Source organism: Petaurus breviceps, unplaced genomic scaffold, assembly GCF_028583685.1.
Source record: "Petaurus breviceps papuanus isolate PSGF00001 unplaced genomic scaffold, PetGlider_PUasm1.0 90603, whole genome shotgun sequence".
NCBI classification, from domain to species: Eukaryota; Metazoa; Chordata; class Mammalia; order Diprotodontia; family Petauridae; genus Petaurus; species Petaurus breviceps.
The window spans coordinates 6,053,326-6,073,155 of record NW_027187284.1 but is presented as its reverse complement, the minus strand read 5'-3'; the positions used below and the strand labels follow the sequence as shown (position 1 = coordinate 6,073,155).

Here is a 19,830-nt window from a genome sequence, read left to right as displayed (position 1 = left end):
CAATGGAATTTAAAAAAAATACTTACTTTTGCACAATGTTCTGGCTATATAACTTCTATGTACCTAATTTTTGTTTGTTTTTCTTTGAAACAGGATACTTGCCTTCCTAATTGTGTTAAGATAAGGCTATAACACAAAGGGGCATTGCTTCCACTAGGACATTGCTTTCTAATAGCATAAAGGGCCAGGAGTCCAGGTAGATATACACTATATGTACATGTAGATACATCCAGGGAGATCAACTAAGGCAGATAGGAGAAGGCAGGCATCATATATCTACTTAAGGAAACAGAGTTCAAATTCAGGAAGTTTACAGAGTCTGTAGGGGTGGTGCAATTAAAAGGTCTGAACCTAGGACAGAAACTATTTGCTTTGACCTATTTTAAAAAGAGTAAAGTCCCACACTCTAGCCAATGGAAGGGAAACCTGTAGCCTTGAGGCCACATGTGACCCTCTAGTCATAAAATTTGGCCCTTTGACCAAATCCAAACTTCACAGAATAAATTTGGATTCAGCCTAAGGTCTACATTTGAGGGTCTTCAGGGCCACATGTGGTCTCGAGGTCACAGGTTCCCCATCCTTGAACTCTAGTCCATCCAGTCATAACAGCCTGTGGTACAATTTTTCAATATGAGAATGATTTTTTTTCTGTAAATATAATAGATGTGGATCACAAATGACAGGTACCATGGAGAGAGCAGAGTTACCAAGTTTAAATGAGGTACTTTGCTGAGATTCAGACTAATTTTGGAAGAGTAATTCTTATTTTTCTCTACTTGTTATTAAATTCAGATTTGGGGATTACCTTTTAAAAAATCACTCACAGCAATTTAGAGACGTTAATGACTTGCACTCTAGCTTTCCTATATATTCTGCATTACTAAATAGAAAAAAGAGTTATTTTTTGAAAAATCTAATACAAATGCCATTGCTATTGATAAAAACAAAACAAAAAACTAGCTAATTTTAACCATCTATATGTAAGGAAACATGCATTGGTATTAGAAAAGTGAATACTGCAAATCTTTTTACTCCTTTAAATTGTACATATAAAACTGATGAAAATAATGACAAGAAATGTGAAATTGGCATAGAGGATTTATGTACTTTTCGCCTGACTTTAACTGGCCTCATGTCTTGAAGTTTAGAGGAAGTCAAAGATATGTTAACAAGAATAAAACATGCTGATTTTGAGTAAAAATATTAAAATGTAATGATGATAGAAAAATAATAAAACTACAGAATCTTAATTTGAAAATATTTATGCTATTACTTTTTTTTGGGGGGGGAGGGCAATTGAGGTTAAGTGACTTGCCCAAGGTCATGTGGCTAGTTTTTGTGTTAAGTGTCTGAGAATGGATTTGAACTCAGGTCCTCCTGACTCCAGGGCCAGTGTTCTATTCACTGCACCACTTAGCCACTCCACATGCTATTACTTTTTAATGAAATTGAAAGTAGTTTAGAGAAGAATCAGTCTCTTTCCCACTTTCTTTTTTTTTCATTTTTCAAATACTTTATTAACTTCTGATTTACATCATTCATTTCCACCAGATTTTGAGTTAGAAATTTTCTCCCTGCTTTCCCCTACCCACTTCCCCAAAATAGCAGTCCCACAGGATATCCCTTCCTCCAATCTTCTCTCTCCCATATCTTCTACCATACCACCTTCAACTTTTACAGTAGAGCATGGTGGATCTCTATACCCAGTGCCTGTATATCTTATTTCCCAATTACATGTAAAATAGTATTAATAATAGTATATATATATATATATATATATATATATTTCATTTTAAAACTTTGAATTCCAGATTCATTCCCTTACTCCCTTGTCACCCACCCTTACGGGGAAGATAAGCAATTCAGTATAGGTTTTATATGTGTAGCTATGCAAAACATTACCATAGTAGATTTATTGTAAAAGACGACTATATTTCCCTCACTCCTATCCCACTTCCCACTTGTTCTATTCTCCTCTTTGATCCCGTCCATTTTCAAAAGTGATTGCTTCCAACTTCCCTCCTCCCCAATCCTGCCCTCCATTCCATCATCCCCCCTCTCATCCCTTTCCCCCCACTCTCCTGTAGGGTGAGATACCCTGTTTAGTGTGTATGTCATTCCCTCCCTGAGCCAAATTCAATGAGAATAAGGTTGACCTATTCCCTTTTGCCTTTCTATTCTTCCCCTCCATTGTAACCATTTTCCCTTGCCTCTTCTATATGAGATAGTTTACCCCATTCTGTCTCTTCCCATCTCCTCTCATTATATTCCTCTCTCACATCTTAATTTCACATTTTAAGTATCATCCCTTTCTATTAAATTGGTCCTGTGTCCTCTATCTACAAATACCAGTAAACACATATACACACATTCACATATGTATTCATATGCCAGTATACCCTCTGATATAGATGTATATATATATCCTCTTCCATTATTTTTATACTGACAAAAGTTTCATAAGTTACAATTATTGTTTTCCATGTAGGAATGTTAATAGTTCAACTTTGATAAGTTCCTTATGATTTCTTTTCCCTGTTTACCTTCTCATGCTTCTCTTTCTTCTTGTATCTGTATGTCAAATTTTCTATTCAACTCTGTTTTTTTCATCAAGAATGTTTGAAAGTCCTCTATTCCATTGAATGATTATATTTTTCCCTGAAACATAACACTCAGTTTTGCTGGGTAGGTGATTCTTGGTTTTAATCCCAGCTCCTTTGACCTCTGGAATATTGTATTCCAAGGCCTTTGATCCCTCAGTGTAGAAGCTGCCAGATCCTGATTTAACCTGATTCTGTTTCCACAATATTCAAATTGTTTCTTCCTGGCTGCTTGTAATGTAATTCCAAGCAAAGGCAACTTCCCAAGGTTCAAAATGCCAGCATAGATGCTCTCCATTTTATTCCGTGAAAAATTAAGAACAGAAAAGATCAAAATATAACATCATTCAAAATACAGCATTTACTAAGTGTGATTCAATAATCTCCAAGTACCACCCCCAAGTGTGATTTAATCAAGTACTACCCTACCCCAGGATATTACATTCATTTAATCAATTACAAAGTCCCTCTTCTAAATACTACTCCACCCCTAGGCTGTACATTCATTTAGTCCATCACAAAGCCCCTCTTCTCAAATGGAGATTAGTTTCCAATCATAAGTAAAGTACATTCATTTGTTTAATCACAGAGCACAAAAAGGTCAAAAGTTCCCCACCCTTAGATCACAATTGAAACTACCCCAGAGTTACAACAAGCTTAAGCACAGCATTTAATACCCAAATGGAAGTCTTTTCTTCATCTTGACAAGAGGCAAGTTCTCAGCAATTTTTGTTCCTGGGGAGACAAAGCTTAGCAAGGCCACAAGATACATTGCCAGCCCCTTCATTAACTCATTCTCTGTCTGCAGAACAGTCCTAGGACCCCTGAAAACATTAGCAAAACCCTCTTCCAGGATTTCTGTAAACATATAACAAGAAAATCCTTCTTCAGGGCTTCTGAACCAACAGCAAGGTTCCAGTATTCTGCAACAACAGCACTGTCCTTCACCAGTGGACAGAATTCACTCTCTGTCTGTAAAACAGTCTCAGGAGCTTTGAACCAATAGCAAGGTTCCAAAATTTCTGCAACAACAACACTGTCCTTCACCAGTGGACAGTATTCACTGTCTGCAGAACAGTCTCAGTAGCTCTGAACCAACAGCAAGGTTCCAAGGATTCTGCAACAACAGGACTGTCCCTCACCAGTGGACAAATCTGGCAAAACAACATCAAAACAGACAAAGTACCAGCATAACAGCTATATCTCTTCAGTCCTTGGCAGCTCTGGGTGGCAGCTCTCAAAAGTCCTGGGCAATTCAAAGTGGCCCTCAGAAATCCTCTCAGTGTCTCTCTGGCTCCAAGGTGCTGCTTCCAAATAAGTTCTTCTGCCTCTCTCTTTTCTTGTGTCTCTCTAAATTTATGTCACCAGCTCCTTCCAGTTCAGCTCTCTCTTTTCACGTCAACATGTCCATCCCATAAGTGGAATTAATAAGCTCTGGGTTTTAACACAATCAAACCAAAAACCAAGCCAATACAAGGGGATCTTTAAATTCCATTACTATTACAGTGCTTGTAATATTCTCTCCTTGATCTGGGAATTCCAGAACCTGGCTGTAATATTCCTAGGAGTTTTCTTTTTGGGATCGTTTTCAGGAGGTAATTGGTGGATTCTTTCAACCTCTATTTTGCCCTCCAGTTCTGAAACATCAGGGCAGTTTTCCTTGAGAATTTCTGGGAGGATGATTTCTAGGTTCTTTCTTTGATCATGGTTTTCAGGTAGTCCAGTAATTTTTAAATTATCTCTCCTGGATCTATTTTCCAGGTCATTGTTTTTTTCCCATGAGATATTTCACATTGCCTCCTATTGTTTCATTTGTTTGGATCTGTTTAACAGCATCTTGATTTCTCATAGAGTCACTAGCTTCCATTTGCTCCAATCTAATTCTGAAGGAATGTTTCTCCTCAGTGAACTCTTGAGATTCTTTTTCCATCTGGCAAATTCAGCTTTTTAAGGCATTCTTTTCCTCTCTTTTGCCATTTGAGTTAGTCTGTTTCTTAAGGTGTTATTTTCCTCAGTTAGGCTATTGACTCTCATTTCATAATTTTCTTTTATTCTCATTTCTCTTTCCCAATTTTTCCTCCACTTCTCTTATCTGCTTCTTAAGGTCCTCTAGGCCTGTAACCCGCTTGTATTTTTCTTTGAAGCTTTTGCTGCAAGAGTTGTGACTTCATTGTCTTCCTCCCGTTCCATGCTTTCATCTTTTTTGTCCCCCAAACAGGAGTCTAATGTTGGATTGCTTTGCTTGGTTTGCTTGCTCATTTTGCTACTCAATTACTTAACTTTTGGGCTTTTTGCCACAATAGGACTCTGCCACCAGACAGGGGAGCTCTGTTCCAAATGCTGGGGTTTCCTCAGCTGCTGGAGGTATTTGTTAGGTGACCTCTCTGAAGCCTCCACACACTCTGGCAAGCTGGTGGCACACCCAAGGACCTCCACACTAGACTGCAGTCCAGATCCAATCAGGTTAAAGCAAGAGTGTTTACCCCTCAGACTGCTCTTTTGGTCTCCCGTACACTCTACAGGCCAGGAGCTGAAGCTGCCATGGGGTGTCTGCTGTGTCACAGCCCTCAGAGGCTTCTCCCCCCAGGGGCAAAAGCTGACTCCCAACTACTGCATCCCAAAGTCCACACTGCCCAGACCTCTCACTTTGTCCTTAGCACCTATGTGTTGATAATTCTGGACTGCCACATCTGCTGGTGCTCTGGAGTCCCTCCAGTTGGTGGTTGGTCAGGCCCACCCTGGGGCTAAAACCTCTGGCTCAATAGGGCTGGGGTCAGCTCCCAGAGCATTGTACTGGCAGATTCCTGCCAGCCTGCCAGGCTGTCCTCAGCAGAAAGTTAGCTTCTCTGTGTCATTTTGTGGGTTTTGTAGCTCCAAAGTTTGTTCAGAGTCCCCTTTTACATGAATTGGATGTGGTAGGAGCCACAGCAGCATGGAGGCACTGTTTCTAGTCTGCCATCTTGACTCTGCCCCTCTCCCCTCTTTCCCACTTTCAATAGTAAGTAGGTTTGTTTTCTATTTTGGATGAAAAGTAAAGTGCATTCAGTGGTCTAGTTAAAATCTTTCTGAAATGATTTTTTATACATTACCTCCAAAGTAAAATTTGACAAGTAGCTGACAGAAATCTGATAAATGATATAAAATTCTTCACAAGATCCAGGATTTATTTGATAATCTTAATAGCTGCACCAGTGTAATTAAGAATTCAGTGCTCTGTCTGGTTTGGTAATGGTGATGATTAACTGTCACTGACTTAGCTTTGATGTCTCATTAACTAACAACTCTTCTTTATTCCTGTAATAATAATTTCTTATTTTTTCCCCAAATTTCCAGTCAAGGAGTTTTCTGGAATGTTGTGTGCTGTCTTAAAAATGGCAAAAGAACATTTGGCTCAAAAGTTTCTCTGCCTTTTTTTTTTTTCATGGTTTCCTGTAATTTAGTTGTGCTAGGAATAGAGGCTATATTAATGAATGTAAATGATAGAAAGGAGAGTAAAGTTGGAGTAAAATGTATAGTAAAAATAAGCTACTCTTTCTGAAAATTTTCCCTTGTTGCCAGGGCAACATTGAGTAGCAATCAATAAATATTTATCAAGAAAAAAATTCTCAAGCTATTTTTATATCTATTAGACATCTATATCTATTAGAAAACAACTACTCAGGGCGGCCAGGTAGCACAGTGAGTAAGAGCACTGGCTCCAGTGTTGGGATGACCTGGAGATCAAATCCTGGGTTCAGACACTTAGCACCCACCCAGAAACACCAGGCTGTGTAACCTTGAGCAAGTTACTTAAACCCGATTGCTTAAAAAAAAAAGAAAAAGAAAACAACTACTGAACAAATTTGTTCATAGAGCTATAGAATATACAGTCCACTAGATTGCATTATATTAGATAATGTTAGTGCATACATTATATTTCTTTCAAAAGTAAAGATTAGTTGACCATGTATTTACAGATTTTACCAAAATTTAATGGAAATTAATAGTTTCATTAAAGTTGTATTCTTTTTTCTAGGTAGTGATATGTCTGTGAAATGAAATAATGCAATAACTCATATCTTATTGTTCTAAATAGGGTAGGAATTCACTTAATATGAAAAAAAATCCACTACAAAATCCATTACACTCTTTAAAATGTTTAATTTATTTTTATTTTCCCCCACTTAATGGTATTTTATTTTTTCAAATTACAATTAATGATAATTTTTAACATTCACTTTTATAAGATTTTGAAATTAAAATTTTTCTTTCTCCCTCCTGACCTTCCCTCTTCCCCAAGATGGTATGCAATCTGATAGAGACTATATGTATATAATTATATTAAATGTATTTCCACATTAGTCATGCTGTAAAAAAAGAATCAGAAGAAAGGGGAAAACTATGAGAAAGAAAACAAAAACAAAAAGATAAAATACTATACTTCTATCTGCATTCAGACTCCATAGTTCTTTCTCTGGATGTGGATAGCATTTTCCATCATGATTTTTTTGGAATTGTATTAGATCATTGTGTTGCTGAGAAGAGTTAAGTCTATTAAAGTTGATCATCTGATCATTGCACAATGTTACTGTTAAATGTCAACTAGCTTTGGCTTAAAGACTGCTAGTAAGGGAAAATCCATTACCTTGAAATCAGCCAGTCCATTTTTATTTTGTCCTGTAACAATTTTTTATTTCCTTCTTCTTTGAATGTAATTAAGTTTTTTTTTTGTATTTTCCATCCAAATAGTACTAGTGTAATCAAAGAGAACAAGCCTAATTTTATCTTTCACATGATAACCTTTGGAATACTTGAAGACTGCTATTTTGCCCTTCCTGCAATGCCATATTTTCTTCATACTAAATGTCCCCAGTTCCTCTAACTGATCTTTACATGGCATATAATCCCCTGACAAGCTAGATCACCTTCCTCTGGATGCTCTTCAGCTTATTAATGTCTATCTTAAAATGTAGGCTTCAGAACTGAAAATGATACTTCATATTCCTGTAACTCTATCCTATGCCCTTACCACAGTATTCTGGTGTCTATGTCTCTCCCTTCATAATGCCCTGATCTCTTCTGCACTGAGATCTGAGGTTATATTTCCTTCTACCCAAATACATTGGTTTTAGTGTTTGCCCTGATTATCTGAACTGCTAACTGATTCTATTAAAGGCATTTGAGAATAAAACTGCAAGGAGAACAACTGATGAAAAAAGGAAAATATTTGCAAAGATTTTTATCACAAGTATTTTCACCATTAAAGAAATGCACGCCTGTTAGAATTTAGTATTTAAGCCCTAAATGTGATTATGGAGGAAATGGAAAATTTAGTGAAGAAAATAGATATTAGAAAAGAGCTGTACTTGACCAACTATACATAAAGAAAGTTTGTGCTGGAGATGACATGGTTTTAAGACACCAAGTATCTAATTTGCAGGGTATTTAAAGGAGCAAGAGATATTAAATATCCAGATTTTTAACATTACTAAAAAAGAGAACTAGAAGAACATCAATATAACATCAACTACGAACTCATATATTTACTAACTTATCAATAATAAAATTTTTATGATGATAATCTCATATATCGAGGGATCCTCGATTAGCCTATTAAATGGGAAAAGGTAGAGTTTCACAAGCAATATTCCACAGTTGACCACATCTTTGCCACCATTCAATTGATTTAAAACTATATAGACATCTTTTAATACTGTGTTAGACTCAATATTTAGTGTTTTTTCACTTAACGAACAAAAAATATGCAACATATTATAAAAAAGATAAATTCTTTACATTTGTCATTCAGTCATTTGCTAACGAATATAGTCAATTATGGAATGTTTATGAAATATTTCACCGTTTGCTTTTTATGAATTTTATATAGTAGCACTATATTTTAGCCATAAAATGAATTTGTTTCAACTGAACAAAAGTAGTATTTCATACATATCTCAAAAATTTTTAAGATTCTTTACAAGACATGGTGACAGAAACTTTCCGATCATTATTATTACAAAATGCATAGAACAGTCAAAATAAGCTCATCTAAATTATTCACATCTGTCATAGCAAAAGATTCAGTATAGAATCAAATTTTAAAAATGATTTCCCCTAGACATTGAAGTTCTCCTGAGATCCCTGTTTGTGGATGACATGTTTTCATTGCATCAAATGCTGAAACATTGACAAGACTCTTGAATGAAATCCCTAAATTCTAAAAAGAATTTTACCTAACTATATACACAGGAAAAAGGAATAGATAAAGAATGGCTTTTGTATACAAGTCATCCACCAGTATAGGCATAGATGCATGTATAGATATTTACATGAATGTGCACATACACAGTATAGCATAAGCCTACAGACAATGTATATACACATGTATATGTGTGCATAGGTGTACATATCTTATGTATACATATGCATGTATGTACATGTGAATACATATACCTCTTTGTTTACTATATACACATATAGATATGTGCATGTTTATTTTTGAAGTTTACATCTAACAATAAGGACTGTTAATGAAGATCAGGTCAGAGCATTTATACAGTGTCACAAATGTCTTTGTTTAGTTGCTTTAAGTCTGCCCCCAAATTTTGGAACATGTTAGAGAAATTACTTTGCAATCTCAAAGTGCTATATAAATGTTAGCTATTCTTATTATTACATATTGATGTCCCTTTAAAACATTGTAGTTCCCTAGTTCGTTAGCCTTCTCAGTTCCCATTATCTCCAACTTCTTTCTAGTTCCTCAGCATCCATAGAAGTGGTCAGAATCTTTAGTCTATATTAATATTACCTAAAACTGTGCTAGTTTCATTATCCTGATCATAGCCTCCTATCCTTTCATCATTCCTTCTACCACACTCATTATTAAATCTGTTTTCACCACCTTTTTATTTCAGCCCCCAATGCCTCTGTTACTTTCTTTGTTCTCCACATCAATCTGTGCTTGCTTTCCTCCCTTCATACCATTGGCTTTATAGTTGACTAGTTCAACGATGAATTGTCCTTGATTCTTCAGTTCTTTACCCTTTATCATCTTTTGCATTTTGACAAATCTCAACACTAGGCTATCTCTAAATGGTTTCTCCTTCCTTGTTCATGTGCTGCAGAATGTTGTTACAGAAAGTTATATTATGTAATCTTAATTAGCTTCTCATTACTTCATGATATTCTTTTATTTTATGAGTTACTTTCTTTCTCTCATACTTCCCATGGCTATGGTTCTGAATATTGTATCTTTTTTTTCCTCTCACTTCCTTTAACCATTCTTTTTCATGTTCTTTTCTTTAGAAAAACCTGATCTCAGGGTGGCTATGTGGCTCAGTGAATAGAGCACTGGCCCTGGAGTCATGTGAACCTTATTTCAAATCTGGTCTCAGACACTTAACACTTACTAGTCCTGTGACCTTGGGCAAGTAATTTAACCCCAATTTCCCTAGCTTCCCCCCCTCCAAAAAACAAAAACAAACCTGGTCTTTTACTATATTGAGAAATTGATGCAATCTGCTGAGTGCTCCATAGTTGACTTTTTTTTTCAAACCTCTAAACCCTTTCATATCATATCCTGTTCTTACAGTCTCCTTTTCTCTAATCTTTATTTTATTTTATTCTCTAATCTAATTTAACAAGTAACTCTCCCCCTAAAAAGTATGTGGAGCACATTTTTAAGTTTAATCTGTATTATTAACATTTTTCTTCAACACTTTTTAAAGTCCAGATAGTCAACAAAACAATAAATTGAGTCACACTTCGTAGCATTTGCCAGTTTCCAAGGTATGAATGCTCATGATAAAAATTTAATACCCAGCTCTTGCAAGCCAATAGAACTATCCCCAAAATACAACTATCTTCATTCCATCCTTTCCTCCTAGAATTTGCCCTATAAATTGTTCTTTCTCACTTCTAAACTCTCCTCAGTATATCGACTGGGTTGTTTCCTATTGTCTACAAAATAGTTTAGAGATTGTTCCCATTTCTATATATACCTCAGAACTTTATTATAAGATATTATGAGAGGGCTTCCTTTCCTATGATTTAGCAGGAACTTAACTTCCTCATCTCTAGTCAGTTTATAAATGTTTACCAAACTGAAGAAAATTAAAAATTACTGGTCTGAAGAAGTGGGATTAAATAGGCATACCAATCTGGTAAAGACCCTATACTGACTTTCTGAAATTTGATATAAGAAACCAATAGCTAAAAAAGACTTAGATAATATTACCTGTTGGAATTAACTGGAAAAACAATTTCCATCCAAAACTCTTGAATAATTAGGGAATTTTTCAAGCTGGGATAATTTTGAGTCTTCAATCTTATAATTTAAAAGATTTACATTAAAAGGATGGATGACTGCCATTAAGTCTGAGGAGTTAATTAAAACCTGGGTTAAGCTAGAAAAGAGAAATTATATTTATCTGGTTGGAGAACATAGCTCTTTTTAAAAGGGACTTATATTAATTAGGTAGCCTATTTTCCAATTTCCAAAAATAGTGTTAAAATGTGGCTATTTCATAGCACTTTTACTATTCCAAAGAATTTCCAATTTCCATTTTCTTTTATTTTTAACTTCCATGAACCCTGGCTCTAGTTCCATACTATGGAGTATGTTTAGTTTCCAAATCCTTTGCAGTCATACAAGAGAAGACGGCGGTGTATTTGTGTCTGATGATGGGGAAAAGAAAGAATTTGGAAAACCATTAATATATTAATATATTATACATGTTAGCCCAGATGTCACATTTTAAAGTAATTGTGGAATAACTAGAATTCATAATAGAAATTCCATTAATCCTAGAGTTTTCTAGTCAATATTCTAGTCAATTACCTAAAGCCTTATCCTTTATCATGATGCATTAAGCTGTTCCTTAAGTAATGTAGGGAGATATATAGGGTGGTATTTGCCTACAACCAATACATGAGACAAGAATCCCACATGTTAAGGATGATTGGACAAACTACATATAAATCTTGGTTGGATGTATAAATTCCCCCTATAGGTAAAGTTGAGAAATTTCTCTTGACTGAGCTCATGATGTTGGGACTCTTAATCCTTGTGTAAAGAAATCTCCAAATATAAAATAAGGGAAATTAAATGTAGTATTCTTTGATATGACATTTTAACAGGGTATAGTTACCACACTGACAGGTTTAATTGGAAGAGACTTGTGCGCAAAAAAATATTAAAGAATCCAAAATATTTCCATATTCATTAACAGAAAACCCTTTGATCCCCTTTTTTTTTTCTGGGTTTTGGTGGACCTTCACCTTAAGAGTTCATCTCTACTAGGTCTAAAAGTCAATTCATGAACTAGCTTTCCCTTACATATATGCTTCAATACTTTGTGCCTTAACCTTGAACACATAATCAAGTGTCTACACAGGTATGCTCTGGTTTGGGAGATATTTTCTAACTTCTGTCCTTGCTATTTAAAACACACACTCACACACACTCACACACACACACACACACACACACACCTAATTCTATCTGGCTAATTAATAATTGATGTATACAACACCAAATGGGGTCTCCTGAGCAGTAATTCTAGTCAGCCCAACACCTCAGTATTTCCAACATTTGGAGTTCTGGGGGAGGTACTTCATGACTCTTGTCACTACTTTTCCCTTTGAGGAGATCCTGTGAATATCAGTTCAAGGAGTTTTACTAGTAGGGGGTATACAGAAGCCAGCTTGAACCTGACCATGAGACTCAATTGCTAAATTTTCAGCGTATTTACATTTTGAAAATCAGCAAAAGCTAAAAATCAGGGTTGATTTTGTTATTTCATTGATTTTTCTAGACCTAAGGAACTGATGCTGAAAATGTTAAACAATAATGCAGATTAAACTTGAAAGTATATCATGTGGACATTTTTCCCTTGGAACCAGTTTTTAAACCATGCACACAGACTTTTTGTGTTTATGTGTATTGTTTGGGTACTGCCTTGGGTTTGAGTGTAATAGAAAAAGGCTGGAAATGTGTTGATTAGCAAAAGATACTGTTGCCAGCATATCCCTGATCTCTGGTAATGGAAAAGTTCTTTTCCTTGCTCAGTTGGGCTGGCCCCTAGAAGGACACCATATTTTGGCTGACAGAACAATCCCCTTGAGGCTGGGTCAATCTCATAACTGGTTACTCATAAGATTTAGTTCCCATTGCTATGAGCTCCAGTTGTCCCTGCTACTATTTCTGGTTGCTGAGGGAACCTCTGATTGCTCTTCTGATTTCTTTATCAGTATTTTTTAAATTAAGTTTTCGACATTTACTTTTATAAGATTTTGAATTCTAAATTTTTCCTTTCCTTTCCCTCCCCTGTCCTCAAGATGGCATGTAATCTAATATAGGATATACATGTGCAATCATATTAAACATATTTCTTCATCAGTCATGTTGCAAAAGATCAGAGCAAAATGGAAAAACTACAAGAAAGGAAAAAAAAACAAAAGAGAAAATATTTATGCTTCTATCTGCATTCAGACTCCACAGTTCCTTTCTCTGGATGTGGATAACATTTTCCATCATGAGTCTTTTGGAATTGTCTTGGATCATTTCATTGCTGAAAAGAGTCAAGTCTAACAAAGTCTGTCATCTCACAATGTTGCTATTACTGACTTTTCAAGCATCACAAAGTCTATTCCATCTCTGGATATGCATCTAGTTAAGATCAAGAAAGAACAATCACAAAAGAAACAGGAACCATGCACCCAGGAACTCATAGCAGCCAAGTGGGGGAGAATCTACTCCTCTTTCCACCCAGAACCTCATAGCATCTTTTCACTCACAGTCCACAAAGGAAGAGAAAAACACAGAAGAGGCCCAGGGAAGGGTCTATCAATCTTTTTTATGCAAAATCAATTCCTTACTGAGGCCTTCTTCCCATCCCCTAACTGTATATTAATTATGATATTTGTTTTGACTGAACATTGACAAATACAGATTTCAAGTCTAGATTTCAAATATTGACTCTACGTCCCTCATTCACAAATGGTTCAGAAATATTTCTAAAAATGAGGACTTTAATTAAAGCTCAGTTCTGACATAGTTCTCTGTTAGTGGGGAAAAAAGAAAAAAAAGTTGCACCTGAGTCACTGAAAATATTAAGGAAAGAACAATCACACACATACAAATGTATATGTATATATGCATATACACATACACATACACGCACGTATATATGTTTGTATCCAGTCTATTTTTTATTAATATCCTTTAAACATTTATTACATAGCTTCACATATTTCACTCAATATTTTGCCCTTCAGTTTAGTATTAAAGTGTTTTTCAGCATTGTGAAGTAGCAGGTTCTGGCTTTAAAAAGGGCTCTTCAGATTTTTAAAACAATCATCCATATTTGAATGTTTCCCAGCTATTTTTCCTTATTTAATAAAAGGGTCACATACTTGTAACTTTGGGATGAGGATTATATGAAAACCACTTTTATCTAAAGGATAATGATAATCATGATCAATGGCAAAAACAAAAGAAGCTTACTTTCCAAAAATAAAATTATTTTAAATAAACACAAATGGCCTAAAATCACAAAATAAGTTTTTTGTCTATAAAGGAAAAACAGCAACAATTAAGTTTTGTAAGAGGAAAGCTGAACCAAAGAATTTATTCATTTCCTTTAAATATGAACTTGTTACTGGTGACAGCTTAACCATTGACTGTTACATGACTTCCTTAATTGACTGGAGCCTTCATAATTAAAAATTACTAGCTGTCACTGAAAGCTATTTCCTTTCCACTTTGATTTTTCTACTTCTTAAGGATTTTTGAACATGAGGGCAATTTGTATGGCTTGACCTTAGGAACAAAGGAATTGTGGGTTTAAGAGGAGGATCATGGAAGTTGGAAAGACATATGGAAAGGAATTTGCTTTTCAACAACCTCATAAAGAATCAGTGGGATGTACTGTGTGGGGTGTATACTTCTTGCAGCCTGAAGCAAGTTAAGAGATGGATGGAATTCATTTACCCTGCCTTCACTGAGCAATGAGAGTTAGGGATCATTAGTTGAGAGCTGTGAACCAGAATATATATTCAAAGCTTCCTGAAATTCGCCCTCTCTTCTCCCTCAACCCTTTGTGTTTGTGTTTGTGTGTATGTGTGTGAATGATGTGGTAGTATTCAGGTAGTGCTTTGGGTTTGACTTTAACAACAACAACAACAACAAAAAGTTGGGAAGATATAGATTAGCGTAAAGGAATATTGGTTCTAGTGAGGGGTGTTTTCTTTGTGTTTAACAACGTCATTTTATTAAAACAACAGTGATAATAAAAGTTTCCAGACAAAGGATAGCAACAGCTGCTAATGAACACAATCAACATAGATTTCCCTACTCTGGTCCCTGGCATCTTTGTACCTGCGTTATAGCATCTTTGTTCTCTGGGTTTCTCTCATTTTACGTGAAACCCGAAAAGCCCAGAATATAAAAGGAAGGGAATATCCTTGATGATATAGAATAGCTGTTCTTATCCTAGTTCTGTGAACTTTTGTTTTCATTATTTTTATAATCAGTTCAATAGAATTTATTTCCTTTGTAATCCTAGGCATCTGATTTTATGTATTTAAAACATTATACTGAAACAGAAACATGGATTTCAACAGCTTGCAAACAGGGCCCTTGATAGGAAAAAGGTTAAGAACCCCTGCTCTAGGACAAAGCTGACTCATCCATCCAGATGCTATTAAAGGTTTTCCAACTTAGGATATCACCTGTGTACAGCCTACTTGGGTTAACATTATCTCTTCCTTTCCTGTATATTTTGTCCTAGAACATCTTAAGATGATCCCAAGAATATTCTTTTTTATTTCAACAAGTATTATTTTAAGTCTTTTTTACTTTTAAATAATGTAACAGAAATGAACATAAATCATTCATAAAACATGACTATTACAGAGCCCTCAAAGATATCTAAGACTGGAACATTGTGCTGTGAATATGGGAGAAAGGGACACTTGTGGTAACATTGATTGTATTCTGTTAAGTTGTGGTCTAGAAATTATAGCTTAAACTTGTGCAAATTTCCCCAATTGATAAATGGCCAAAGGATACGAATAGGCAGTTTTCAGAAGAAGAAATTAAAGCTATCTATAGTCATGTGAAAAAATGCTCTAAATCACTATTAATTAGAGAGATGCAAATCAAAACAACTGAGGTACCACATCATACCTATGAGACTGGCTAATATGACAAAACAGGAAAATGGTAACTGTTGGAGAAAATGTGGGAAAGTTGCAACACTAATGCATTGCTGTGGAGCTATGAACTGATCCAACTATTCTGGAGAGCAATTTGGAACTATGCTCAAAGGGCTATAAAGCTGTGCATACCATTTGATCCAGCAATGCCACTTCTAGGTTTATATCTCAAAGAGATCATACAAAGAGAAAAAGTACCCACATGTACAAAAATATTTTTAGCATCACTTTTTGTGGTGGTAAAGTATTGGAAATCGAGGGGATGCCCATCAGTTGGGGAATGGCTGAACAGCTTGTGGTATATGAATGTAATGGAATGCTATTGTGGTATTAGAAATGAAGAGCAGGCAGACTTCAGAAAGACCTGGAAAGACTTACATGAATTGATGCTTAGTGATGTGAGCAGAACCAGGAGAACATTGTACACAGTTATAGCCACACTGTACAATGACTAAATTTGATAGACTTATCTCTTCTTAGAAATGCAAGGATGCAAGACAACACCAAAGCACTCATGATGGAAAATGCTGTCCACATCCAGAAAAAGAACTATGAAGGCTGAATGGAGATTGAAGCATATAATTTGTTCTTTTTTTTTGTTTCTTCTTTCTCATGGTTTCTCCCATTGCTTCTAATTCTTCTTTAGAGCATGAATAATGTGAAAAGAGGTTCAATATGTATGTATATGTAGAACTTATGTTAAATTCCATGCCATCTTGGGGTGAGAGGTGGAGTGAGTTGGGGAGAAAATTTGGAACTCAAAATATTACAGAAGTGAATGTTGAAAACTAAAAACAAACAAACCAACAACAAAACTTGTGCAAATTTTTTGGATAGAGTTCCTTTTAATTCTGTTTTTGCTCCTAGGAAAAATTTAATTTTAGAAACACAAATTCATGCCATACTTCTCCAAACTAATTCAAGGGTTCGATAATCAAGCCTATGGTCAACAGATGGTTGAAAAAGGAAAATCATGGAGTTTTCAGGGGTCTTGCCGCCAACCTTTTACACTGCCTCATACTGGAATTAATTCAAGTGTTGATGTGCCACTCAGAACCATGATGAAAATTGTACTGTCTTTCATGACTATTCCAGTAAGAAAACTGCTGATATCCCACCTTCCTTGATGGGATGCTACTGCATCACTGCACACCACATCCAGAAGCTTTTAATACCAGTTTGACTTCTAGTTTAGTGAACTTACTTCACAGATATTTGAAACAATATGTAATTCAAAAATCAAAATAGGACCATAAACAAATAAGAATGTGACCTTTAGTGGGTTGTTCCTTATAAAGCCAATTTCACTGTTCATTATCATTGCAAAAGTCAAATTGACACTGATTTTATGACAACTAGCTGAGAAGAAGTGGGGCTGAAATTTACATGACAAACTTTTAATTTTAATCTGTGGTATTAACATTTTCTCCATTCCTTTCTTAGGTATAGACCAGTGGTATCAAGTTCAAATAGAGACAGGACCACTAACACATATGTCATCCTGTGAGCCAAATATGGACTTAGGAAATCATACATTAACATTATGTGTGTTCTATTGCAGTTTTATTTGTTTTGTTAAATATTTACATCAGGTTCTCTCCTTGTGTTACCTGTCAATGTGCATATCTAGACTTCAGAGACAATTAACAAACTAAATCAAATTCTGATCTGTAGCATTTGTCAAGAGCCAATTGAAGCTGGTTCCAGCATATTCCTGGTCCTGGCAATCTCTTTGTAAAAGTTTTAACATTTTCTTAAGAAGGAAGGAGAAATAGATGCTAGTGACATTCATAGTAGTGGAACTAGAGGTGAGAGCACCAACCTCACAGTGTCAGCAAATGTAGATAAAAATGAAGAACAGCAGCTTTTTGAGTCACACAGTTGCTGGAGAAACAGAGAGATTTCTTCAAATTTAGTAGAAATGGTAACCGAGCAATAGAGAGCACCACTGAGAAAAGAGAAATTGGCATATCAGGGAATTCTAGACTCAAGGATTAGAGAAGGGAAAAGAACTAGGAAGCAGTGAGAATCACAGTCATTATAGAGAAGAGTGAACTAGTCTGATGTTCCCTGGTATTCTGAATCAGGTGTATTGTGCAGAAGTAATTTGATGGTATTGATGCCAATTTGACAGTATCCAATTTGACAGTGGTTGTTTCTCTCATAGGGAGTAAGATAGGGCTCAATGCCAGTTGGCACTATGAAAGAGGGAAATAGAAACCTATAGAAGCTAATATTGTCTCAACTTTCTTTGTGCTCTTTTATAAACCAGAGGTTAATGAATGGTTTTTGAGTTATTGTCCTCCTGTTTGTAGTTAATAAATGTTGTATAGCCTCAGCTGATTGAAAGGGAATAGAAGACAGAAGAAGAGGACAGGAAAGGAGAAAAGTTCATAATTTATAAGGTCATGGGAACCTGGTTTTAGGCCAACATAATCTATAGAACAATGTTATTTTTGAGAAGACTGAGATGACACCCATTTATTGGACCTATAACTAGTATGAAGCATCAAGATATTCATCTCCACCCAATTTTGGAGCCATGCTATATTCCTGTCATCCTTTCTCTTTGTGTTCTTACTTTGCAATACTTCATTAGTCTTTACCTTCTTAAAGTACAAGTGCTCCCAGGGCCACGAACCATAGGATGCCATCTCTGTCAGTGCCCCTCTTCTAAGGCTCCTTCCTCCTACTTCAAGTCATTTAGGGGTACAGGTTAAAGCATCTTAGGTATGGCTGATCCTTTCTCCTGGTCTGACTGCGTCCATAGTCAGAGGGTCCCCATCTGCCCCTCTCCTAAGGGAATACTCTCCTAAAGTAATACAGCGAGAGATCAGTGCTACAGTAATGAACTATATATTGCACATGGCTAAAGTAAAATAAAATTATATTGAAAACGATGTTCCAAAATAATATTTTCTGGCTGAAATTTACTGATTTCTCATTGGTTCAAAGATAGCTCAACCTTTATAACCTTATTAATTTTGTAAGTAATATATATATTTTCTCTAATTGCTAAGTTTAAGATTAATATTGATTTTTAAATGCTTCAACTATTTTGAAAATCTGTTTAAGCAAATTATACATGGTCTGAAAAATATTTTACATTTCTTTCAAGCATGACTTATCCTCAAATTTATAGCAATAATAAAAAGTCTTCTGTAGAAACTCTTCCTTATTGTACCGTTTTCTCTACTTTTCTTCATTCTGCATGCTATATTTTGTTGGTGGAAATAGCAATGGACTTGAAATTAGATTGACCTAGCTTTGAATCCCATTTCTTATACCAATTAACTGAGTGAGCATAGACAACTCACAACCTTTCTAAGCCTCAGTTTCCTTTTCTATAAAATAGGGATTATGATAACATCTGTAGCATTTGCCTCACAATTTTGTTGTGAAATCAAATGAGCTATCATATGTAAAATATTTGACAAAACTTAAAAGTGATATATAACAGAGGACTATCATCAGTATGAGGAATCATTTAAATTGAATTTGTTTTTAATGTTTTAACTTTTTAATGACCTGATACTAAAGTTAAAAGTTTGTAATTCTTGTTTATGAATTTTCTAGGTAACTTCAGATCTTCCAATGGTATGGGGATGTCCAAGGATTGTTATAGAACCTGATAATATGATTTCTTATGTTCTACATATATGCCCATGGAAACGGGGCACATTTAAAGGTATCAAAACTTTGTTGTTCATTCATTTCAGTTGCAATCTTTTTAGGAGGTTTACTTGGCCAAGATACTAGAATTGTTTTGCTATTTACTTCTCCAGCTCATTTTTCAAATGTGAAAGAGGTAAACAGGTTTAAATGCCTTTGCCTAAGACATATAGCTTTTGTTTGAAAGCTTTTGTCTGAAGCCAGATTTGAACTCTAAGCCCAGTGCTCTATGTACGGCACCAACTGGTTGCCCCAAACTAGTAACCTAATAATTTTCTTAACATATATAAATAATTTCCTAACATTTTCATCAACTTCTCTCTCTCTCTCTCTCTCTCTCTCTCTCTCTCCCTCCTTCTTT

General features: G+C 35.4%; 1 protein-coding gene across 1 annotated transcript in view; it reads left to right on the top strand.

Moving 5' to 3' along the window:
- CFAP47 (cilia and flagella associated protein 47) overlaps positions 1-19,830 on the top strand; it is a 963,244-nt gene that overhangs the window by 498,756 nt on the left and 444,658 nt on the right. The window contains exon 51 of the mRNA XM_069063838.1: positions 19,374-19,485. Coding sequence (XP_068919939.1) covers positions 19,374-19,485 — 112 coding nt within the window. The remainder of the gene's footprint in view (positions 1-19,373; positions 19,486-19,830) is intronic.